General features: G+C 38.3%; 1 protein-coding gene across 1 annotated transcript; it reads right to left on the bottom strand.

Annotated features, from left to right (window-relative positions):
• Window positions 1-131: 131 nt before the first annotated feature.
• On the bottom strand, window positions 132-23179 carry tmtc2a (transmembrane O-mannosyltransferase targeting cadherins 2a). The gene is made up of 12 exons (XM_079454937.1): window positions 22774-23179; window positions 9358-9955; window positions 6286-7114; window positions 6039-6153; window positions 4766-4851; window positions 4397-4581; window positions 4151-4229; window positions 3884-4005; window positions 2136-2217; window positions 1835-1949; window positions 1141-1204; window positions 132-884 (listed from the first exon to the last, which is right to left on the bottom strand). Exons 1-12 carry the CDS (start codon window positions 22854-22856, stop codon window positions 705-707), a joined length of 2538 nt encoding a protein of 845 aa, XP_079311063.1. The 5' UTR covers window positions 22857-23179; the 3' UTR covers window positions 132-704.
• Between the last annotated feature and the right edge of the window lie 2714 nt (window positions 23180-25893).

Raw genomic sequence — 25893 nt, 5'->3', positions numbered from 1 at the left:
TTCCTCATTCAAAAGATGGCAGCAAACCGCAATATTGAAATGAGCTCTTTACAATAGGTTGCATTGTTTTGATGTTGAACATTGTTTTGGAACAGGGAGTATACATTTCACTAAAATGGATTCTCAAAATCACAGGAAAAAGAGCAGAGCATTTTATTGTGGTAAAAGTTTCATAAAAAATTCTGACATGATCATATTACATTCAACATGTTCTTAAAAGTGAGGACAGATTGATAAATGAGAATTTTGTAACAGATTAGATTCTTTAAACAGTTATTTTAACTAATAAACTGTTTCTTTGTTACTGACAATAAATAAAGAGTATGCATAAATAATAATGATCGGAATTTTTTGTCATTATTTTAACAGTAAGGCTTCAATTTGAAAAAGTTTCAGGTAGCAAATTTACTCTCCTTAACTCATGGAGAATCAATGAATCAATTCACCTTGTTCAGTGTTCTCAGGACAAAGAAATGCAGCAGTTCTCTTAATTCCCTGGTTAGGAAGTGTGACCCATTACAGTTTTTGCTGCTCAACAAAGAACTTCTCACAGCTGTCACCTTTAAACAGCTTCACTGGACCAGTACAAGCTCTCAGTGTTAACCAGTTTAATTGGTATATCACCAACATCTGTAGACTGAAGGACCATAGAACACAAGATCCAATCCCCACAGGTCAAAATATAACCAAAGTCCAGCAGTACATCATGATCCAGTGGTTCGTAGGTCCTGTTTCTCCAAGACATTCCAGAGTTTTTGGAGGTTGGATTGAGTGATGAGGTCATCTGGTTTGAGCTGCAGTGCACGGAGATAGTTGCTTTCTGCCTCCTTCAGTTTCCCATTAAGGTGAAGGATGGCACCGAGATTCATCAGAGCAGCTGGATGCTAAGAGCCAGGGAATCATGACAAGAATGGTTATAGAATTTGGTAAATAACTGCAGATCATAAGAGTGGGTGTCTTGCTGTGATCTGTACAGTTTTCCACTGTACAGTTTTTCACTTTTAATTTAGTCAGGACAACTAGTCCCTCTCTCTGCTACATCAAGACCAAGATGATCAGATCCGGAATCTTATGATGCTTATTTTACGCATTCTTAAAAAGATAAATGTTTTTTATAAATGTCAGAGAACAAACACTCACGTCAGGTCTCAGGTCTGCAGCCTTCCGATAATGCCTTTCAGCTGCTTCATTCTGATTGGCTTGTCTGTATGGCACAAAATAAAGCTTGAAACTATACCACACCTACAGCATATTAAAATTAGAGCATTTATTTTTTATTAAAATTATATCTAATAGTTACAAAAAATAAAGTGTCAATATCTTATCAATTTCGAAATATGTTACTCTGATTCGTCTCGACATTATACAGTCAAATACTGTAATAAAATGACCACGAAACAGTAAAAGTAAAATTCACTTTCATGGTTCTACATCAGACAGAGCCTGAATTTCATTTAAATTACTCTAGAGATCTGATTAAACTGTTTTCGATCTTTTATCTCTAAAAAACAAAAGATCAATCCAAACAGTGTGAGAGCAAAATCGTTTCATCTGTAGCTCCCTGCTGCTATGAAAACAAGCTCTTCCATGGGAGAGAACTTCCTTCAGTATAACATCAGAGCAAACTCTGCATTGCGGAAACATGGAAAAACATGGCAGAGTCGTAACTAAGAATTCTGGGCCCACTGACTTAACTGTTTAATGACTTGCGAGGAGGTCCCATTCACCTTCAGGGCCCTAGAATTGCTCCCTCCCTTCATCCCATAGCTTTAAACCGCGTCCCTGATCGGGTTAAACAGTTTTGGGTGATCCATATCTAAAAAAAAACACACACCTGAGCATGTGAGCTGCGTTGAACACGACGTCAAACTCAGAACTGTCCAACTCTGCAGCTTTTGCCGCCATCGCCGCGGCCTCTCCCAGACGAGACTGTTCCAACAGAAACTGACCTGAGAGAGAGCGACAATGAGCTTACAGGATGAAAAACAACCCGGACTCAGCAGGCCAGAAACCCACAGGTCAAACGGCCTCAGATCAGTCCAGATGTGCAGAACAAGCTTTTAAAAACTTACTTAACTTAGAAACTTCTAGTGCTACTTAATTTTTTGATATTGCTAGATTCTCTGGAACCCTACCGTAATGCATATAGCAGTTTCCTTTAGCAGGGTCCAACTCTATCGCCTTTAAGAAATAGTGTTCCGCTTCAGATTTATGACCCTATGGAGAAATTCAGAAATAATTACATCTCCGCCGTTCTTAATAAAGGAAACAGCAATACAAGTGACAATCTGCTCTGTTTTAATGCGAGATGTTATCAATGATAAAGTGCAAGAAAGTGCGTTTAGAATACGTAGACGCGTTTGAGTGTGTTTTATGTTTGAAAGTCTCCCTCTTTTTCTCACGGTTCAATGCTGATTGCTTCCATGTTGGAGTTACCTTTGCATATCATGTTCCTGTTTTTAGGCCGTATTAGGTTTGCTTCATTAAACGGTTCTGTCGTGAACACTTGAGATAAAAGGACAAGAAAATAGAAGGAAAGCTGTTGTATTTCATGCTTTACCTGGCTCGGGGTTTCGAAAAGCATTCAACTGTGTCAAACAAACAATGTTCATCAATTGTATAGGCCTTAAAATACTTGAGGTCGAGGTCGCAAAATGGCTTTAGATTTGAATCCAAAAGCATAAAACAAGAGGTTTCTTTCTTCAGACCATGAAGTCAACTAAAACTGTTTTCAAAGAAGATAAAATGAACCACGGTGTAATTTTTTTTTTTTCGAAACTGGAAGTGTTCCTGAGTCAGCTACTTAACCGAGAATGCTCTCTCAACTGTAAGTGATCAAAACATCTCATCTTTATCTGCAAAATCCTTCTCCCTGAAATAACTGATGTATTTAGTTAAAATGATGCATTGCATGTTGGATATTTTTTAAAACTGAAAAAATATCCCATGCGGTAAAACACAACATTTGATCCGCCGCTCCCCTGATCGGAGTTAACAGACTGGAGATCTTCAGCCGGTGGTCAAAAGTTCACCAATAACCTGTTTTCAATACGGAAAGACAGTAATTACATTAAGTACAGTGCTTGAGGCACATTAAACAGTTTTTAGCCATGTGTATTAGAAAATGGACAGACTGGGGTCCGGTGTGATTTTAGGGTGGATGTTTTGAGGAAACAGGTTTGAGGAAACGGTCTGGAATCTTGACCGGCCGTGCTGGGACACAAACCCAAATCAGATTATTGGGAGGATATGAGATATTTCACCCTGGGGGGTATACATCTGCTCAACCTTTCTCCATAACCCAACTCTATTTACATAAAAATATCACATATGGGACAGAGGTGATAGCGGAGTAAGAGCAGAGAAAGAAGTGGAATTAAAATGAGACTGTCCTCTGTCCAGGACAGACGCTTCAAACTTGAGAACACCCTGATCCCCTCAAGGACAAACCAATTATTTCTTCCCTCTGCACAAAGAGTCTCATGATCAGTAGATCTGTAACTGAAATTCTACCATGCCTCCTGTGAATGTCTTTGTGTGTGTTTTTCCAATTTCTGTTCCTATTTCTAGTTAAAAAACTAAATATTTATTATAATATAGTTAACATTACATTAGGCTACTTTTAATTACATTACATTATTAATTAATTTATAACATATATATATTTTATAAGTTTATATACTGTATTAACGTCATATGTAAAGAAATATGATATATTATGTAAAATTAAATGAATATGAAAATTTAATGTGTAAGACTAAATTGTAAAGAAAGTATACATACAATAATATAAAAAACAACAACATATAAAACAAATAAGAAGATACAGTTAATCTGGAAGAAAAAAAGTAATAAATGTGATGTATTTTTCAGCTTGACCAACCACAATCGACAGCAGTTTTCCATACGTCAGATGCGCTGGAATGTGGTCGGGTTTGACCTTCAGTGATTCCCTGTACCAACGCCCAGCTTCTTCTAAATTATTCAGCCTCACATAAGCCTCCCCTGTAAAGTCAGATCCATAATCAGAAGAATAGCCAAAAATTACCCAGAATGCCATCAATCCAAACTGTTACCTCATATATCTGAAAACGTGACTGTAGCCTAAATGTAATTTACAATGGACATAAGCTGAGTAAGCAACACTAACCCATCATATTATACAGACTCTGGGGAGCAAACTGTCGAGGCATCTTCAGTACAGCCTTTTTATACATGGACAGGGCCTCCTGTAGACCAATCACAACAGCATGTGATAATGACATCATTAATCAAGGGTCCTTCATTCAGGACAGCATCACTTTACCTAATCTAGACTGCATTTATAGGGTAAAATCATCACTAGGTTTAGTCACATTTCTGTGTTGATGAATAATCAAACACAGGTGCAACACACCTCATGCTGGCCCTGCTCGTGAAGCAGTTTGCCCAGATTGTACAAGCAGCTGGTGACCGAGCTCTTGTGGGCGTGAGGGTCCTTAAGGTTCTCATCTGGGATGTTTGCGCAGGTGAGGAAGGTGCGTTTGGCCTCTTCAATGTTCCCCTGGGACACCTGGACGATTCCTATGTTCAAGTATGCAGCTGTAAAAAAGGAAGCATGCAAAAAGTAAACAGAAAGGAAGCGCTTAAATGAAAAAGCATTTGTTGCATTTGTGCACTTACACTCATAAAATCCCAACCCAAACCATGAATCTAGTAATCAACTCATTCGGTGGGTCATTGGTAGAAATAACAGAAGAAAGAGAAGTTGAAGAGCTGAACTCACAGGCCAGAGTTGGTCTGCTCCTGATGGCCAGTTTATAGTAATGAAAAGCATCAGACAGCTGCTCTCTCTCCTGCAGCAGTAAACCCCTGAATAAAAAAAGCACACGTGGATTTATAAAGTTAACAGATGTTAGGTTTAAATTGGAATATGATATGATTTTGCCCAGGCCAACCTCCTAAAGTAAATCAATATATGTAAAAACATTAAATGCGAATCCATGTATATTACATGTTAGCCATTTATTTGCGAAAATAAGATAATATACATATTAAAATTCCATTGCCTTTTTTCAGAGGGAAAGCGACCAAAAATATTGATGACTAATCTTGCACTGCACAGATTTTTGCCCAATCAAATTTTGTCTAGAATGAGAATGCCCCTCCCACAGAAGTTTGTGATTAAACGTTTTCCTTAACGGTTCTGGAGAGGAACGAAAGCCATTGATTAAACACTGAGGTGTCTGCATCTCTCCAGGGTTATTGGGTATTAGATGTGTCTGCACGCTTCCCTCCAAGACTGCAAATCAGCTAATAAAATCACTGTCACACAAAAGAGCCAAGAGGGAGAGATGCAAGAAAAAACTCCCAGTGTTCTTCAACCTTTCTTTCTCTCGTTCTCTGAATGCTAAGCATCTCTCCTCTAAAGCATGGGATATTCCAGTTTCATCAGTTCTTTACCCTGTTTCATATGAATGAGATATATTAAAATGCAAGAATTTACTTCATGATCTATGTTGTGTGCAGTGACTTAGTTCTGTTTTCCTCGCGGAACTCTCGTTTTTGGGATTTTTGTCTGTTCCCATGGTAAACTGTGACCTTGAGATACCAACACCCTGCACTATCCTTTGAAACAGATAAGAAATAGAAAACAGCGATATATCATTACATGGTTGAAGCTAACCATGTAACACTTATAAAAACACCTCTCCAGAAGCATTTTATTTACTAATTTCTGGTCAAAAAATGACCTCTACAACTTGACCTTGTCTGTCTAAAGCTGTCTGTATCTTCTTTTAAGACATATCTTATAGTTGAAGTGCTTTGTTCTATTTAAATGTTTTATGTGTTATGCTTTACATTCAACATTCAGCTTTGTTCTTATACTGTATCTATTTTCATGCATTCTCCTGTAAAGTAGTTTGGGTCAACTTTGGTTCTTTTTAAATGTGCCTTGTAAATAAAGTTGGACTTTGACATCATAAGCAAATGGATTACAAACCTTATGAATGTGCATGTAGACGTATATGTGTTTGTGTGTTTCTGTGTGTACTAACAGATTGTAGAGCATGTCAGCCATGTTGCCCCGGTAATAAAGTGCATTTCTATACGCTTTTTCTGCTTCAGCCATCTTTCCTTGGTTCTTCAGGACATTACCAAGGTTACCCCAAGCTTAGGAAACAAAGAAACAAATATATTAAATCTATAACTATAGACTATATTTAATAAACCGAACAAAATATCAGATTTATATCTAATTTTGACAGATCTGATGTTTATATCTAATTTAGACAACATACAAACCTTTCGCAGGATTTACAGAAATGCCAGATCTGTAGAGCATTTCCTCAGTCTGCCAGTCCTGGTTCCGCCTCACAGTTTTCAGACTGTAGATGAGAACCAAGCCAGCTGCACAGGTCACAAGACCACCTCTGAAGGTCTTCGACCTGCATCGTATGAATACGCTCCTCAGTCCTGCGGTCACGAGCAGACAGAAGCCCATGCTGGGGATGTAAAGCACCCGCTCGGCCACCACAAACCCCACGTAGAAGAGCAAATTAGTGGCTGGGATGAATGGCAGTGCCAGCAGTCCCAGTGCAAAGATCACCACATTCTCCGTCGGCAGTGCAAGTGATTTCTGAGGGGTTCGAAAGGGATAAGGTTTATGATATCCATTTCTTTTGGGTGTGTCCCTGTAGTGATTGTTGTCATGAAGGGGAGTGCTATCATGTCCGTTAGTGAGCGACTTTCCATTGGTGTAAGATTTTCCATTGACAGTAGGAGATTGAAGTGGTGGGCTTCTCAGTCCAAACCACACCAGGAGAGCAAATCCAGAGTAAAACAAAACAGACTGAAGATTCCTCCAATCGGTGATGCTTCTGAGCAGAGGAAGAGCATCCATGGACCAATCAAAGCTGAGTCTGTCAGGGCAAAGGAGGAGCCAGGCGTTGATAGCTGGCAGGTAGAGGAAGGTAAGCGCTCTGGTGAGTACGTGAGGACAGTCGGCAGCCGGGTTGTCCGAGTTGGAGAAGTTTGGTGGTCTGCTGCCCATCCAATAAAATCGAACTAATAGAAGAAGAATCCCCCAACAAAAAAGCCAGGCCAGACTGACCAGCAAGCTAACATTCCTTCTCTAAAAGTGAATAGAAACAGAAAAAATGTATTACTTTTTTTACTGTGGGGTGTCCCTTAAAATAGACATTGGTGTTACCCTGTGTTAGTGTTTTTGCATACCAGTCATATAGTTACCATATGGTATGGACTCCTTATTTCTAAAAATAAACGTTTCCCTCCGCTTAAACAGCATTTGACTTCCAGTTAACTCAATAAACAAACAAATTAAAGCTTGCTGCATGTTTAATTCGAAATCTCCTGACTCGGCACATTCCTATAGTGATTTAGACAGAATTAGCGAGGCCAAAGAAGGACTTTAATAAACTGACCTCATTACAACAGAGTTCTCTCAAAGCACAAAGGATGGGATGTTTAAGCTGGTGCCAATCATATTATCACAAAATAAGGGAGGCGAGGAGTTCAGAGCTATCTTTAGTGGAGATATATAGCGCTCTATTTGTTGAAGATGGTTATGAAAGGATGCGAGACATCATTTTAAATACAAGACGTTCTAAAAACGGTCCAACACGACCTTCAGAAAATGCTTCTGTGAGCGTTTCTGTAAATTGCTTGTGCTTTTCATTTTTATGTCACTTTGGATAAACACGCCAGCTAAATGATTCTAAATAGATACATGTAACACACAACATCTCCGCATCAATGTTACCATGAAAAAATATTGAAATGGGGACAAATGCAGCAGCACTTTAACACACAACTACCACACACACTAACACGCTTCAGATCCTGCACTTCAGAGACAAAGTCATTACACAGCAAAAACGTTTATTCACGCTTTAGGAAACGTGACATTCTCTGTATCATCTCACAGCTGAATTTCCTGCCACAGCATAAATGGCTCCACATAAATCAAGCTGTTGACTGAGTGGTTCTCCTCACCCACACCACATTGAGATAAATGAGCCGATGCGTCTGTCTCAGCAAATGACCCCTTAAAGGGTGCAAATCATTTCTCACGAGCCCTAAAAAATCAACAGTGTCTGAGTAACTGGAAGAAAACTCTCGTTTTAATCAGTATCTCAATTGTTCCTGTGTTAGCAGCTGAAAGGTCAGGGCGAAACCTAGGCAACACACATACTGATAAAATGTATACTTTGAATGAACTGTACATAGATAAAAATATGGAAAATGCATAAATTTAAATCAGCAAAGTTCTTTCATTAAATGTCCTTTGAGAGTAAAACAGGTTGGCTGGTGCTGAACCAGCTGCCTCGTGCATCGCTAAACCCCTGGAAAAAGACCAGGACGTATTCCAGAAAATCACCCTGAGCTTTATCTCAACTCAATCCCAATAAGAAGCCAATTGGATGAAAAATCGCATTGTGCACTAGTACAAACCTGATACTCACTCTGCATTCTGGTCAAATCAAAGCAATATCATATATCACAATGTTTGCTAGCCTCTAGAATATCAATGAGGCCGTCCTATCTTTCTTCATTATGGTGATACGCATTCATTACCCCGCAGATGTAGAGATGTGTGGCATTAAATATGCAAAGGCTCTGTGCAAACACCATTTCAGATGATCCTGTGGGATTTCTTATTGTTGATGGGTCCAACTGAACGTAATGAGGTTCCTATGAAAAAGTGAAAGCCGATCGAGTCACAGAGAAAGTGCTTTGATAAAGAGAAAGACAGGAACTGAGGTCACGGTTTCCCGTTTTTCTCCTTCCTCATGCTTCTGTTTGCGTTCCCAGGCACCCACAGATGCCTGGAGAGTTTATAATCTCGGGAGTGATAACCCTCCCTGCAGCCCCCCTCACGGACCTCCAGAAAAACAGGAGGGAAAGCCAGAGACACACAGGATATGATTAAGAATCCAGATGTGGCGGCGGGTTGGCAATGGTGTGTGCCGTCTGGACTGGCAAGATTGCCCTTGACTCATTGTTTGGAGGGTGGAGGGGCGTCACAAAAATTCGAATTTATCACTGTGTTGATAAAGATTGGGTGTGAAATATAATACACTAAACAGTGCGTGAGGCTGGTGAATGTGAATGCCAATGGTATTATTATTAAACTTATAAAGGGCATCATTAGTACAGAAAAGGGGAATTTGTGATCAAGCAGATTTTACAACTTGTCTGTTAAACAAAATTATTTATTTTCATATTTTTTATGTTACAAGAATTTATGTTATTCCAAACCAATTCAGACCCTTTCTCTTTCAGCCCCACCTGACCCCATATTAACCCATTAACACGAAGCTCCTAAATATTACATGACACAAGCATACATCTTACCTTCAGCACCATCATTATGGCTTCCAGAAGCCGCAGTCTATGTACAACACAAAGGTCATAAATAGCCGACACTGCCAAAACAGTCACTCCCTGCTCCTTCCACAATAAAGCAGCCGCTGCAGCACCCAGACTTCCGGTCATCCACAGCCCAGCCCTCCACGAGGACCCGCTTGAATGTGAATGTTCCGCCAGCGGTCTGAGATGGCAGTGCCGGGCGTAACACATCAGTGACACCAAAAAGCAAAATGCTGCACCCACATCCGCTCGCCCCACCACCCCAGCTACCGCTTCGGTGTGTATGGGATGCGAGGCGAACAGCAGTCCTGCCAACAGGCTCCATGGTCCTCCTCCCAGCAGGGGGTGACAGAACGCAGTGAAAAGTGCGGTGACGCAACAGTGTAGGCCCACATTGAATAGGTGGTAGCCCCAAGGGTCCAGGCCACCCAGGACGTAGTTGAGGCGGAAAGATAGGGTGCAGAGAGGACGGAAGGACTTGTGGCTTCCGCTGTGGGTGAGCAGAGTGCCCCAAAAGTCGTCATATAGGATGTTCGTCCAGGGTGTGTCTGGTAGCAGGTCTTGGTTGGTTTTGATGGCTCGGCTGAAAAAGACAACGAGAGAACAAGGCAAGAGGGAGTTAGGTTAGATTGGGTAAGATGATAAATAAGCTATTGTCACATTCCGGACAACTGAATATAACACGCAGTGTTATGTATTTATTTTATTTGTGATCCTCGAGAGAATTTAAATATTGCAATGATTTCTAGAGGGCAGGAGACATCCGGCCTTAGGTCAACAAGACATATTACTTTAGTACGTATTGAGCATACTCATATTTTTTAATATTTATACTTTCTCTAAAGATAAAACAGGACAAAAGATACATAAAATGCCAGAGACAATATCAAAACTAATAGTGGAATATTAGGTATTAAACTTTGCTAACAAAATTGAACTAAACTAAACTAAACTGCTAAAAATGTTCAGAATAAATAAAGAAAGGCTAATAGATATAAAGTGCGCTGGTGTCTCTCTCTCTATCATTCGTTGTAGGGCTCCGTGACTCCAAACATGAGAAAGCAGGCACTTGTTTTCATCAGCCAGGAAACACAATGCTGGGAAAGTCAAGAGCCCTTCAGCCACCATCACGCTATGACCCCTGCACAGAGGTCACATTTGAGCACTCGACCAATCACAGGCCACCAGATGCCATGATTCATGACTCTGTGTGGATGGATTAATCGTCATTTTAAACATTCTGCTGTAAACATGCTGTGTGAGGGAACTGCACATGTTTAAAACGTTCTGCATGTGTATTTCCATTTTTTTGCATTGTTTAAAAAGTTAATCACAATGTTTGTAAACAGTTGTACTTTAATAACACTAATCTGGGTTTAAGTAATAAGGCCATAATATATCAGATTACTATAAATATACATTTTGTCATTAAGGGCTGTTCTGCTGTGCGGTCACGACTGTGTTTACAAATAGTTTTGTACCGTTTTCAAGTTTATTACAAACACACTCAAAAGCAAAGATGTAATTAAGAGAGAAAGACAAACAAACACATACATATAAATCCTTTCGATGTGTACTGTGTGTTTGTGTGGTCTGTAACTGAAGCAGGCGAATCTGACTCTCACCACTTGAGACTCTCCAAAATATTTTAGTTTTGTAGCGACTGTCTACGTCTCTGCTAACCATTCCTTATTTAACTCGAAGATAAGCAATGGCTGGGAAAATCAGTAAACACTTATGATATGATGAGCTGGTAATGTTTTAATGTATAAAATAATTCAGTTATCGTGGACAAAGGGTTTATGTCTCTATAAAGAGAACAAAATAGACACTAACAACATGCAAATAATGAAGGCAGAGCGTTACAGGGGCACAGCTGAATAAAGTCAAAATCGTATTCGCTTTAAACATGTCCCAACAGAGATGTGTGGAAGTATGTGCGAGACAAATGAGAAGCACGCATTTGTATGCAAGTGCTTAACATTTTAACAACCTCGGTAATGAAAACAAATTATACGCTTGAGTGTCTCACCCTCATTGAATAAATTAAGTGCAAATACTTCTGAATGTCGAATAAGTCCAAGCCAATTTTACTGACAAAATCTGCAACTTTATGCTCTTAAGCATCCATAAATATTAGTACTGCAGTCTACAGTGCTGTGTGAAGGCACATCATATTTTTTAACAAATTTCATTTTAATGACAAAATATAGAAATAAAGTGAAGCATTTCCTGTGCCACATATTTTGGTAATGTATGTTAAACAATTTTGGTACAGAACAACAGGCTCATAAACACAACCAACTAGATCCACAGTCACAAAAGCTGTACCATTCTGATAGATAAATGTCCAATAAGTAAATATTGCAAAGGTTCTACTATTTGTTCATACAGAGACCATGTAAAACGACCCGTTTGGCCATGAAGCAAAGCATATCTCTGTGTTTTAGTTGTAGATAAGCACTCAGCTAAAGGAATGTTATGTTTTAGAGTTTCTAGAATAACAGTTAGTTCCAGGACAGTTCAACACCACATTTTGGGTGAGAATTATGGTTTGGGATTTCTGACATGAAGTGAGACTTTCCAACTAATAAATTAAATCTATCAATATAATTGAATTAGAATATACTTTCTAAAACACTTAATACTGGAAATAAGATATATGTTGTATGCTATTGACTTCCTTAAAATTCTGTCATCATTTACTCACCCACTTGATTTCTTTCTTCTGCAGAACACAGAAGAAGATATTTTGAAGAAAGTTTGTAACCGTACCCATTCACTTCTATTGTATAGACACAAAGCCAATGCAAGTGAATGGGTGCCAGTTAACAGTATTCTTCAAAATATCTTCTTAAGTGCTCTGCGTAACAGAATGTGGTGACAGAATTTCCATTTTTTGGACAATGTGAACGAAGGTAAGACTAAAATAAGTAGTAAAATGACGTCTCTGCTATATTCCTTGATAAAACATTTGCTGATACAAAAGTTAATGCATTCTTAAATAATTGAGCTCACTAAAACTATGATTTCCTCAAGGCATCATTAATATTGAAGGACTTTTCATTAGCTAGAGTAGGTTGTGTTGTAATGAGGCGGTTTAGTACCTTCTTATTCCCTGCTGAAATATTTACTAACAAAGTTAGAATGTGTATAGGGGTTTCCCACAAACTAAAAATATTACGAGAATTAACAAATGAAAAGAACATTAGGCCTTTATTCATCTCCATGCCACTTTGAGGCACAAAATCACAATCTAAAACTTAACCTACTAATTCATGCTATGATGATTTTATTTTACCATTTTTAATTCATCATATACATGTCTTGTGTCTTGCTCAGCACATCAATCACTCAGATTTAGTTTTGAATCTGCAACCTTTGAATTATCAGCCATAACATTTAACCAGCAAACCACACCACCCAATATATAATTTGCTATAATTGACATAAAATCACAAAATGCACAGTATCTGGTATATATCATATCTATACTATACATATATTTTTTTGTATATAACCACCAAATAAATCACTGTGTGCCAATAAATGTCATGCATTCAATACAGTATAAAAAAAACGGAAGACATGACATATGAACACATTAATCTGTTTACCATTTCTGGGCACTGTAAAATTCACATGCCACCATTTATGGTATTTTATAGTTTTGACGGATTGATTTTAAACTGTGTAAAAGAAAGTATGTTTGCCTGGTACTGTACATCATGCATTAAAACAATGTTAAACAACACCCTTCTGCATCCAGCAATAATAAATTCCTTCTCACCATCCTTCAATGTACATTCTCATATTAAAAGGCATCTTTAGGGTCCATCGCCAAACTGAACTAAAAAAAAAAAACATGATCAAAGCCACTAAACACTGAGTGCTGGCCAGATGTTAAAGCCAACTCTGGATGTAGTATTTAACTAGGCCAAGATCCTCATTAAGATTTAGCCCTCAACTGGAACCTATTCATGAGTGAAAAGATTTCTAACAGCCAATAGAAGTAGAGCATAACTCTTCAAGACACTTTTCCCCATTGAAAACTCTTCAAAGACACCAGGCGGAGCAGGGAAAAGGCAGTTTTCTATAGACAAAGCTAGACACTTTAATCTGCTTAGTCTTACACACTCACTGATTAAACCAACAACAGCAGGGACAATGAACCTGTTGCAAATGTATGGTAACAACACAAAGAGCCTGAGAGATTGTGAAATTTACAGAGAAATTTACATTTAAACACTTTATCACACGAATAATCTAATATATCTAATATAAAATAAGTTGCAGGGACAGAGTCCAGGCAAAAGACGTACAAAAGTTAAATCAATGGAGCTTCATACAAATCGTCAGGATGATTTCAATGATCTGAGCAGACCCAATGATCTGTGATGTTCCTCACTTTGACAATTGATTTGACAGTTTCCTCCATACAGAAGAACTGTCATTGATCTCCGGTCTGAGGCATCTGGGCTAATCCCGCAGCGATGTCATGCTAATGGAAAAGCCATTAAAGTCGGGACAAAGAAGCCCTGTTACCTCCATGATGGATGATGTCCATAGGAGAGCTAGTGGCGAGGTTAGCCACAGAAACAGCGGTGGTTAAAGGAAATCAATGTCTTATAAAACCACTGCAGTCTCTTCAATCAAAACACTGTCTGGAGATTTTGAAGATTTAAAGCGGAGTATATGACAACTCGCAAAGCTGTAAAGCATAATTGAGTAACTAAGTTGCCAGATAAGGTATGACGCAGTACGTCATAAAATAAACCATACATTGACATTTACTATACATGTATATTTCATCATCCACGTTCCCTGGGATTCGAACCAAAGACCTTTGCGCAGCGAATGCATTGCCCTTCTAGTTGAGGTACACATACCTACCCAGATCTTACACAACTGCCAAAAAGGAAAAATGAAACAAAAGGCTGGAAATTAAACTTTCAAGTTCATTTTATTGATATTTCAACATTTCACAACATTACAGACGACAAGTGACAGATTCTGCTACTTTAAGAGGCTGAAAATCCCTTGATATCCACCCACTCTGCTTCTCATTCTCCATCTCCAGACCCTTTAAACTCTAACTGTCTGAATAATGCGACCGCTGTGGAGCTGCACATCTGGAGAGCTGAGAGCTCTAAGTGTTTCTTGGCCATCCCTAGAGGTGCCGGTAATGAAAATATATATATGCAGATCGGTACTATGTGCCAAACCTTTCAAATGTGTGCAGCGAAGGAAACACTAAGGCTCTAACTGGGCAATAACTGAAGTCTTCAACATTGATGGATTTGATCAAATAAATGGTTTTATCAAAATCCACTTAACATTAGATTTATAGAACCACCCAACCAGACATCAGTTCCTGGACAAGAGTTGAAGTCCAGTTCAATACAATGCAAATTAGAAATGTAAATCACAGGGAAGTGAAAAGCCAGAGAAATATCAGCATGAGAAAAGGCAGAATAAATATCTTAATCCATGTCGTCTGTTGTCTGGCTGGGTAATAATAGAGTCTGAGTAGTTCATTAAAAGGCGGTTCCTGTGTTGCTGTGATAAATGATGGTCTTGATTAAATCCTGACAGTGCTTATGTCTCGACAAAATGAAAATGCAAATCAAATCAAAATGTAATCATGAAAATGAACCCAGAGGCTGATGCGTATAAAGGAGATTTACTGCTTTTAAGGGTCATTGATGGTTCTGTGCTTTTCCTAACAAGGTGTTTCCTAACAGTGTTCATGTAGCTCAATTGGTAAAGCGTTGCATTAGCAACAGTGATAATATGTTTAATTGAAATGCCACTTTGAACAAAAACAACTTCCAGATGCGTACATGTAAATATACACCAAAAAGAATATATGAGCACATAGAATAACAAAATACTACATTCCTTATAATAATATATTCATAACAGCTAACTATGTTCTTTTGGGCAACTTATTTTAACCAGTTTCATTCCGTTTTAGCTCATCAAATTTACTACAGACCTTAGTTGCTTTCACCATTATGTGATGGCATTATTCTGAAATAATATAACCATTGATTTATGATGTAAAACATAATCCCTTTTTTTATATATGATGCAGTATCGTCATTAAGTGAGAAAAGTAAAATGTCCTACTATATATGATTTACTTTTTTACAGCAAACCAATTAGAAGTCTCTGTTTCATCTTTGTGAAGCTGGTTTTTAACAGGTGTAAATTGGAAAGCTGGTGGTGGTACGGTGACCTACAAGAGTTTCCACCTGCTCGAGAGGAGAACAGCTGAAAGCATTCAGACTCAACTCTGCACAGGGGAAAAGTGAATTGTACAAACGCACAAATGAAGAACAGCAGGTTTTAATGGGGTTCTTTCACTGTCTGACCATCCCACATGAGCCATTAAAAATACAAGAAACGGAACAAAACCAGGCCAGAAAATTCTAGTCTTCCTTTATGTGCCATCCCTTCCTTCTGTCCTTTCGAAACAGTTTTCATGGGATCCACTAATCGGTAAGAAAGACTGCAAGCACCTCTGTCTTTCTACACAGTATGCAAGTACATTTAAATGTGAATTATTATATGGTGCATGTGTAGTCACATTTATACAGATGTATTTAATATATCTAATAATTTCAAACAATACAATCAAAAACATATGCCAGACAAAAACTGATACAGATTTACACCTTATTCGTATATGATAAAGGACAAATACAGAATTGGAGATGAAAACAAAGAGCGAGCAAGAAAGACACAGAAAAAACTAAAGACACAGCGATCATGTGCTGGATCACAATTACTCAAACTCAAGCAAAGTCATCCTTTGCTTAATAGCGAGTGGTGGAAATTTCTCATTTCATCAGATCCTGATTGATGATGTCTGCAGTCATTGCTTTTGGAGAATGCATGTTAATGTCATATTGGAGTAAGAGTCGGAGCTCACATGCTCCAAGACAGATAAACACAGCAGGCAGCAGTTTAGCTAAATCCCGCTCTGAAATATTGATTCTTTCTGTTTATTCAAATCAGGCGAGGCCAGATAAAACACAAACTCAGAGCTTGCAGTGAGCTGTTGCTGCGGTCAGACGCCACTGACTCGAAACATCAGAGCCAGACAGGAGAAAAATGCCACTGATGAAGACATAAATGAGCAGGAGTCATTTTGCTAAGCCAAATTTATCATTTTAATTGGATTGGATCCAAATGCAAGTAAAATAAGAGACAAAAAATATACCAAAATCTTTAAAAACGCTAGAGAATATATATATATATATATATAATCTTAAAAATCAATTAAATACAACAGAGGTCACAGCCTTTGTGAGTCATGTGACAACACAGCTCCTCTATCTCTGAACAATAAATTAACTGTACCGTCTGACCGGTAATAGTGCAGCATAACAATGAGAGCGCTGGAGACATCAAACCTCAACAAGTCCTCATATCACAGCGATCTTTCTTTACACGGCAAACAAAATGCTCCACGCGGCTCTTATCTTGGGGAAACACAGGAAAAGCAAACAGATTGTTTCCTGCCTGGTGATGAATCACAGGCCCCAAATCATATGAATGGGATACAATATGATCCGGATGTGGTTGCTAATGATGCCCCATCGCTCTGGGCAGAACGAAGCTTCCCCTTCCTACATACACGGCATATCATTGAGATAATGCAGGTTGAAGGATGTTGTACAGGTTATGCATGTAATACAATAAAGTTGAAATTCTTTCTCAAGGAAGGTTCCTCGAGACGCTTGCAGGATTTTTCTAAATACACATTATTTCACGTAAATAAAATCTGAACGTTTGAACAAGTAAATCATTATATTTCTCTCCACATTATAATAAATAAAAACTTAAGCTTTACCATGGAAATTCATAAATATAGACCACCTGGCTCATCCCTGGAGCAAAGCAGGTGTGTTTTCCAAAGCCATAACATCTCCTTCCTGTCTCATTTGTTTTTCTTCTTATTAAGCGAGAGGACATAAAAGCATCGCCTCAAATGAAATATTTACGAAAAAAAATTCTTTTAAAGCCATAATTGACCAGAAATATATTTGGGTATTTTAATGCTCATGTTGGAATGCTCAACACGATGCACGGTTTCGGGGCAGAAATACGATGTGGTCTAATGAGCGACTGTGGATTCATAAAGCGTGTGGCCTTGTAGCCTACATTTAATGCCACTGAATCCATCCAGGAAAACGAAATTTAGGGTTCTCATTACATGGAAGGAAACACTGGTGGGCGGCACACGTCGGAAAATTACCAAGTTTAGTGAGGTATACTGTAGCACAGATACATCTAAAACAGACCAAAAACTAAAACACATATGCCAGGTTTTGTTAATATTAGTGTGTTACTATATAGCTACTTTACATTTTTAAGATTTCTTCTGTACAGTACATGATATTTAAAGGTTATTGAATGGTTTTTGGTTTTAATGGCCACTGGATATTCAATGTGTTTTTATGCTTATACATGGTGCTTAAATGAATCACTGTGAGTGCAAAAAAGATCAATACAGGAATACATTTTACTTCTGTACTTGCACACATGATTTGGAAAGGCTCTGTTTAACACAATTACAAAACTAAAAGCCATTTCGTTCCCTTTTAACAGATGACCGCAGCCACACGGTTGGCAGGGACCATGATTATCCCATGATTAAGCTGTCAATCGGACCACCCCATTATCACAGAATGACATTACGTTGATGGGGTCTCTTTATATCCACACACCCAGAAAACAGGCACAAAGGGATTATGACCATCATTAATCTCTGAGTTAACACCTGAGCCGACACCATCCATTCATTAGAGGCTTTGTCAGTCAAAGAACAACATTACTACCAATATTTTTTATTTTTATTTTTTTAAATAAAACAAAAGACAACATCAAAGAGGGAAGGAAGTAAAAGTGTTTTGTAAGACGATACATAATCATTAATCACACAGACAGCAAACGGCTACAAAAGTGTGCAGTCTGTGGAGGTTAGCGGGGGTTTGAATTTCCCCTTAGATTTGAAGCCCATTTTTGTGTTTGAGAGACGAAGCAGATGCAAAGGCAATGTGACACCACACTGTTATAATTTGTAGGTTAAAACACGTCTGGATCATCGATCCCATGTGCAGAAGAACCCACATAACTTTATTTATTTTAGGAAACATAAAAGCTGTTTGTCAGATTATTTGTGACTAACAGCCACATTCACTATATTCACTTTCATTAGAATTTCATTATATAGAAAAAGATGCATTTAAAATGCATAAAAAAAAATTGTGAGCGGGAGGGGGGCCTTTGGATATTGATGAATAAAGTCAAAAAGGTTGAGAACCCCTGTGCTAAGATCTGCTGAAAATCAGCCTGGCCCGGTAAATTATGACTCAACTCTGTACGACTTCAGAACTGAAGTTTCATCATGTATGAACACTCCATAATTCAGTTGCCACTCAGCAGAGCCCTTTCATCCAGACCTCCGCTGGTAAGACTTTCACAAGGGAATGAAAATCCCGGCCAAAAGTTTCCATATGCATTGATGGGGCTGTCAAAGTCTGGAATTACTGAACGTTTAAAGTCAAACATGGTGACAGGACAGAATTCCTGGGAACAAACATACAGATTTGGGTAAAAGGGTCTAATAAGTGCGTATTGTAAGTAATTTAATGGCCAGTGTATGACCTTAACCTGTGGATTCTTAATATTTCAGTGTAAATATAATACAGTAATAATAGCACATTAGGGGTCAAAGGGGAAAGTCTATTTGTAATGTTACCGTTTCCTTGGTGACAAACTTAACGTCTCTTTTTTACAGTCAGCCAGGCTACATGTTGTTTTCTTTGTCTCACTATAGCCACTCAAAATGATTTCAAAATTGCTTTTGGTACTATTCATGTAGTCCATCTGCCTCTCCTTTATAAAAATACATCATGTCTATATTATACTTTTCTGGGCTGTGTGGATAAATGAAACTCTTCTGCCTCCAAACATCTCATGTTACCCTCTTAAATCAGTCACTCGTGTTGTGTTCCATTGCAGTGCTGAATGACAGCGCTTTGGTTTAAAGAGTCTGTGCTATATGTTTTGGAAGCAACAATGTGTGCAGTTAGGCTCACACCATGCTCAATCTGAAACAAATTATATCCAAGAAGACCCACAATGCACAGTAACAGTCAAAGCAGTAACACTGTGATAGTGGTTCAGTCAATTCATCTGTTATATTAAATAGTAGCCGACATAAAACTGTAATGCCAGGTTTCACAGACAAAGCTTAGGACTAGTCCGAGACTAAAAAGAAACTTTGAGCTGTCTCAACTGAAAATAAATTGCCCGGACATATCTTTAAATTTGTAATTGCCATTGTACACTAGTAATGTTTTTAGCGAAGGCATTTTAAAAGAGCGACTTAAATATCCTAATTTAACATAGTCCTGCCTTAAGCTAAACCTTGTCTATGAAACCGGGCCTAACAGAAATGATTATATAATTAGAAATTCATTGTCTTTCGAAATAGAAAATAATGCAATGGATGATATATATAAAAATATATATTGTTTTCACCAGTTTGATTTATTTCGTTGCACTGTACTTGTATGTGTGTAATGACAATAAATTGAATCCAATCCAATTATGTCGCAGGAAATCAATGGGACAGATTTTCTTCTCAGATAAAACACAATTTGAGGAAACTCTTAGGTTTTTTCCTGAAGCCTACAGTATGACATTTTAAAAAGCATAAGAGCATGTCTAGAACAAATGAGGAAAAGAGATTGATACTTTCCAATACATCTCAAGGCCTGTATTGGCGAGAGTAAATGTACAGACTAGAGCCAGGACGTGTTTTGATTCATTTTCATGCTCCGCAAACTGGCAAACATGGTATTGTGTCATTTTAGTTTTTCATAATTCCTTCTGTTATCAACATCATTCATCATAAAAAGCTTTGCATATTAGTATTATTTAGATTCGTTGCATCAGTTATGACCCCACAGATGGCTGTGTGTCCAGAAACTGGCAGAAAACACGCCCTATGAGAGTTTGTGTTCTCTCTCAACACTATCCATCAAAACAAACACCACACACGTCCTTAATTAGATGCGCCTAGTAAAAACACAAAGAGCTAAGCCGTCTGTCCACTGATGGGTATATCAAAACCATCAAGTTCAATGCGACAATGGAGAAACTGACAGTCGTTTAGGAAAACACAAAAACTTCTTCAACTTGAGTCATTTCTGGAAATGTAGGAGTCGTCTTCTTTTGAAGCTTTCAGTGAGCATTTCATTAAACAAATGTTTTCTTTATAAATTTCATTTGAAGCCCATAATGCATTTCTAGGGTCACGTGGTCAGGTTACAGATTTGTTACAGAAGTGCGCAAAAAATGAAAAAGAATAAAGCGGGTAGCTCTCTATGGCTGGGTTGCATTAAAATTCTTCATTCCTGCCCAAATCTTTACTGCAACAACTTGAATTGTTAGTGATTGAGACCTGACTGAGGAAACAATCTGAATGACATCCTCTGGAGGCCATTTAAAGGATATAACTATCATTCAAAACTGACAGCTAGATTATACAAATGGGGTTTATAAGATTTAGATCCATGGAAAACGTTTTTTATAAAAACAAAAGATCACATAAATTTGACAGCACATCTCAAAAACATCGCTCTTCAAACATGCAAAGATAAATCTTTCCCAGTAAAAAAAAATATGACGTAGGCCTTCTTTCCCATCATACCAAAAATGCTTTATTCATATTATATTGACATATTATCCGGGCATGGAGTGTGCACAGGGCTACATACCGTTCCATGGAAAAACACTTGACGTGATTGAAAAAACAGAGATGCTGTGCGGTATTACAGAGTCCTGGAAGGCTGAGACTGTAACTGCACTTCCAAAAACAGCTGGTGTATGACCACAAAGGCACAAAACACAACCCCAGGAGGAAAGCATGGAAGCACAGTCACTAGAGTCTTTGATTATGCGTTTCGCTTGTGTCTCTCACACAAACACATAAATCAAAGCAACTTTGACCCCCGGGAATAGGTAAAGGATGCAGGACTGTTGACCTTTATGTGAGAAGGTCAATTTGATAAATGGCTCTGTAGGGTCAGCATAACGATTGGTTATTCTGAGGTCACTCAAAAGGGACAGCGAGGACACGTGCATCTCCTGGGTTTCAATTAACACCGGGTCTCATCTGAATACCAAAGGTCACAGGTCATGCTTTATCCTTTACACAGTGTTGAAGAGACTCTACCTACATCACCACTACAAAAAGACTTCTGTGTCCTATTTATCTTTACTTGAAGTAAACATGTCGATCAATAGTATTAGAGCAGATAGTACCTAAAATCCCTCCTTGTGTTAATAAAGGATTTTCCAGAACAAAACCTATAAAGTCAGAGTGATTCCCAAGAAGTCAACCACAAGTTCTTTGCAACCATCAGCCTCTGAAATCTGTAAGGGCACGTTAGGTTTCACCGGTGGGTCTGCCAATTAATATCCAAAGAGAATGAAAAGCAGCTGGATTTGTTTACCCAAATGGTCACTTTCCTGTTGCATTGGCTACACCAAACCCATCGTTTCATGGGTCGTTTCACTGTAATAAACCCAGAAAGAGATGCCCGGGGTTATGTCAGACCCTATACATGCAAATAAAAAATGGTTTTAATTAATTTTCCAGATGAAAACATGAATGTATTGGTGAGAAAGAAAGCATGCAGTTTAACACGGTAATCTAGCAGCATCTCTGGATTGGAGACGAGCAATAAACAAAGATTGTATTTGTGGTTATACGTAGTTTTACAATAAATAGCATAATACAACTATAGTTACCTTTTGTAAGCTTAAGTTTTGAAAGGGCAGATTTAGGTGTCAAGTTTTCAATTGCCTAACATTTTCAACCATTTGCTTACGAAAATAATCCTTTTACTACAGTAACCATCCTTTAACTATGCTAATTCAAACAAAATCATAGTAACCACAAATTTACCACTGTCTCACGTGATATTTGTGGAATTAAAATGCTAATTAACTTTAACTATGATACAACGCCATCACTTTCACAAAGAACCGCTGTAACCATGGTTTCCAACCAGACGCTTTAGCGCGAGAGTTACAGCCCACTGCGGTAAAATAATAACAATACGACAGCTGTCTCAAATATTATTGAAAACGTACGGAAATAAACGTAACACTCCCAGTTATACATCTTATTGTGCGTTTAAATGGCAGTTATACGTCTTATTGTGCGTTTGAATGGCAATGTTCATAGAAAGTTGGCTTTTAAGCGCACAGTTTTTATTGTTAACTATTTAACATACATATAGGCTACAGCATGTCTCGAGTTCACATGCACGTTTTAACTGAACATATATCTGTCAGATGGGATGGAGAGTGTACCTGTCATCGTAGCAGAAATCTGCGCTCAGTGTGTTCACGTAGAGGAGCAGAGCCACGGCGCCGCACACCAGCTCCGCTATCATCTCTCAACACCACGCGGAAAATAAAGTCAAGAAATGAATGACAAACATCGGTCTCCGTCCCGGTTTGCTCTGCTTTTCATTGTTTTCCCTGCACATCCCAGTTCAATTCATTTCAAACAACCATCTCTCGTCTAACCCATTTTCAGTCCGAGAAATATTCGGGTTTAAACTGTGGAAAGTCGTTGTTCAACTGTCCGTGTTCGGATATCCCTCCTCCAAACGCACATATTCAGGAGAAACATCCCATTTGCAGTGACACCCTCCTTAGTACACACACAACACGCTTGTTATTGTGAAATGTTGCGCATGCGCAGAATGTGCATAACGGGAGCTCGAGTCTTTTTTATCCGAACCGCAATAAAAAGTGTATACCATCTTGTACTATATATAACATTATTATAATTATCTACGATAGAGAATGACATCAAATGTGAACACTTTTGTGAAGCACAATCAACATCTCTTGTTGTTGACCCTTGACCTATCAAGTCATAACCTTTGCCCTGATTGTTGCCCAAGACCATTCATTTGTAGAAATAAATCCAAAACACCACCGTTCGTTTTAGTACGTGGTTGGCTTTAACATTTGAGGAATGTTGTTAAGAGTTCATCATTTAAAATGTGACCAGAAATAAAGACCTGTGTAATGGATAAATCTGTTATCTTTTATAAGGGAAGGTTGCACATACGTTGCTGCTTATCATATGGACAAGCCTTTAACATCATAACTGATAAATATCAAGCAGGAAACAGTCATAATGAGGACTGCCACAGTTTGCTCAGAAATAGACCTTTGCTCAATTTGGAAACAGCTCAACCCAAACCAGCACCAACACCCTCGGAGATCAACCCTGGGAGCCAAATAAAGTCAAACATTAACCAGATACTGTTATTCCTTCATTTCCAAATGTCTCTCTAATTACGCATATGGTCCGTGGTATAATTTCATACTAATTATATAAGCATTAGCAGATTGACATAATGTAACATTCCCATGACTGTAAGATTTGTATTTAAACTGAAATTCCTTTAATCATGAAACTAAACAATAGTCTGATTATAGAGAATGTAAACAGCGGAAGGAAACTGCTAACACCTCCGTGGGTTTTCTGTAACATTTCACAAATGAGATGCTTTAATTAGCAGCGATCTAAGCAATTCAGGCCAGCATATTAAACAGCTTCATTCATCACATCGACTTCAGGTCAGGTCTTTTTTTCATTATGGCATTTCTTTACATTGGGGAACGGCTGTGCATTGATAAGACGACGACGAGAGGTTTGCGTCCGGACCAAATTTATGAAGACAGTGACGGGATATTACTAAAATGCTGACAGGCAAAACATTTGAATCTAAAACTGTTTTCATAGCTGTCCAATTCATGTCACAATATGCCATTGTACCAAATTGGCTAAATAGGAAACACATTGGTGGCATTCAGCTTGTTTGCATTTGTATTTGCCAGTGGAATAAAAGAATCGTGATGTTCTGGATTAATCTCTAATCAAATCTACTGACTTGTTACTCTCAGATCTGAAGTCTGTGACGTGTGATGAAACCGTGTGTATTCATATGTATACCACTGTTACGAATTCACAAAAAAAAATCACACAGGGAGAATCGAACAGCAGAACTAGAGAACATCATTTTATTCCCGTAGCTCTTTTGGACAGACATGAATTTGTTTCCTAAATCTTGTTAACACCTCAGACACAGTGAGAAGAACCAAATTATCTTCATATGGAGCTCATCATGAGTCACTGATTGGCACATGCTTGCGTGCAAGGGAGAAAAAGAGAGAAATAATAACAGAATATTTTCCATCTCTGCATCCTGTTTGGTCCAACCGTGCTCCAAAAAGATAAATCACACATCTTTTTCCTTCCAATTGCCCTCCGTCTCATTTCACTCTCCTTTCCCATGTAGCTCCTTATTTAAGTACAGATGCATGATAAGAAGTATTGTATGGTTCCTCTTTACTTCCTTTTCTGTTTGCTCCGGTGTCAGGAAGTTTCTTTAACTCCCCATAGACCCTCCCTTCCCTTATTCTGGGTCTCAGACAGCTCCACCAGGATTCATTGACCTCATACACTAAAGATACATACCTCATACCAACATCAGCAACAATCAATAAGTCTACAAAAGAAAATGTCTTTGAAAAAACACAATTTATAACCTTAAATCACATTCATTCAATACAACACATGACTCAAGGGCACAACAGCTGTTTTGTGATGTGGTAAAAGATTCCTCATACAGGAAAATATACCAGCAGGGCTGTTTCTGCTTTAAGATGTTTTAATGTTGTACTAAAATTAAAACCAATGAGTTCAAAGAGGAGCTGGACGTTTCTGGTGACGACAGAGAAGCATTTCCTTAAAGCTCCCTTGCAAGCAAAGGCAAAAAGGAAACTCTTGTTCTGCTATTTCTGTACTGGAATGACGTTTAGGCGTGCATCATATCATAACCATGAAGATTTTCCTTTCTTTAATTTGCATCTGAGCAGGAAGCCGGACACAAAACATCCGTTCCATGAGAAAAACGTGCCAAGACGACACACTTGTATAGGAAAAGCCATGGTAAAGATCTGCACTTCACTGTAATACAGTAAAAACAGTGTTGTTTCATTTATTATTAATATTAACTATAACACACCAGCGAGAAAAAAATGTTTGTGTGGACGGGCTGGAAATAATAAAAAGCTCAATGTCTGATTAATATTAATGGACTGTTTTGTAAAAGGAAGCACATGACGTCTCAGGTTCTCATACAGTTCCGTCACTGACTACTAAAACCCATTAACTGACTGATTTATAAAGCAGCCAGATGATCGAGCACTAAAAGCCACATTCTACATTTCATTGAGTTCTAGAGCAAACCTTAGGGATCACTAGATCCCTTTCTGCCTTCTGCCATACATCATAACTAAACAGACCTGCAGAACAATATAGCCAGGGGTGTTGGATAACTGAACATTTGGATCAACAGAGAAAAAAATAACTACTGTGAACCATTCGTCCAAAAAGCCACACAAACA

Source organism: Barbatula barbatula (assembly GCF_947034865.1).
Source record: "Barbatula barbatula genome assembly, chromosome: 4".
Taxonomy (NCBI): domain Eukaryota; kingdom Metazoa; phylum Chordata; class Actinopteri; order Cypriniformes; family Nemacheilidae; genus Barbatula; species Barbatula barbatula.
Note: the sequence above shows the minus strand (reverse complement) of the source record. Positions and strands in the feature narration are given on the sequence as shown.

What these genes read in the sequence shown, in the direction of transcription:
- tmtc2a (XM_079454937.1), bottom strand. Translation starts at nt 22,856, where the DNA reads ATGATAGCGGAGCTGGTGTGCGGCGCCGTGGCTCTGCTCCTCTACGTG. An exon ending in CCATAATGATGGTGCTGAAG is followed by an intron (nt 7,115 to 9,357) that starts GTAAGATGTATG and finishes ATTCACTTTTAG; the next exon opens with AGAAGGAATGTTAGCTTGCT. An exon ending in GAGCAGACCAACTCTGGCCT is followed by an intron (nt 4,582 to 4,765) that starts GTGAGTTCAGCT and finishes CCTTTTTTACAG; the next exon opens with CTGCATACTTGAACATAGGA.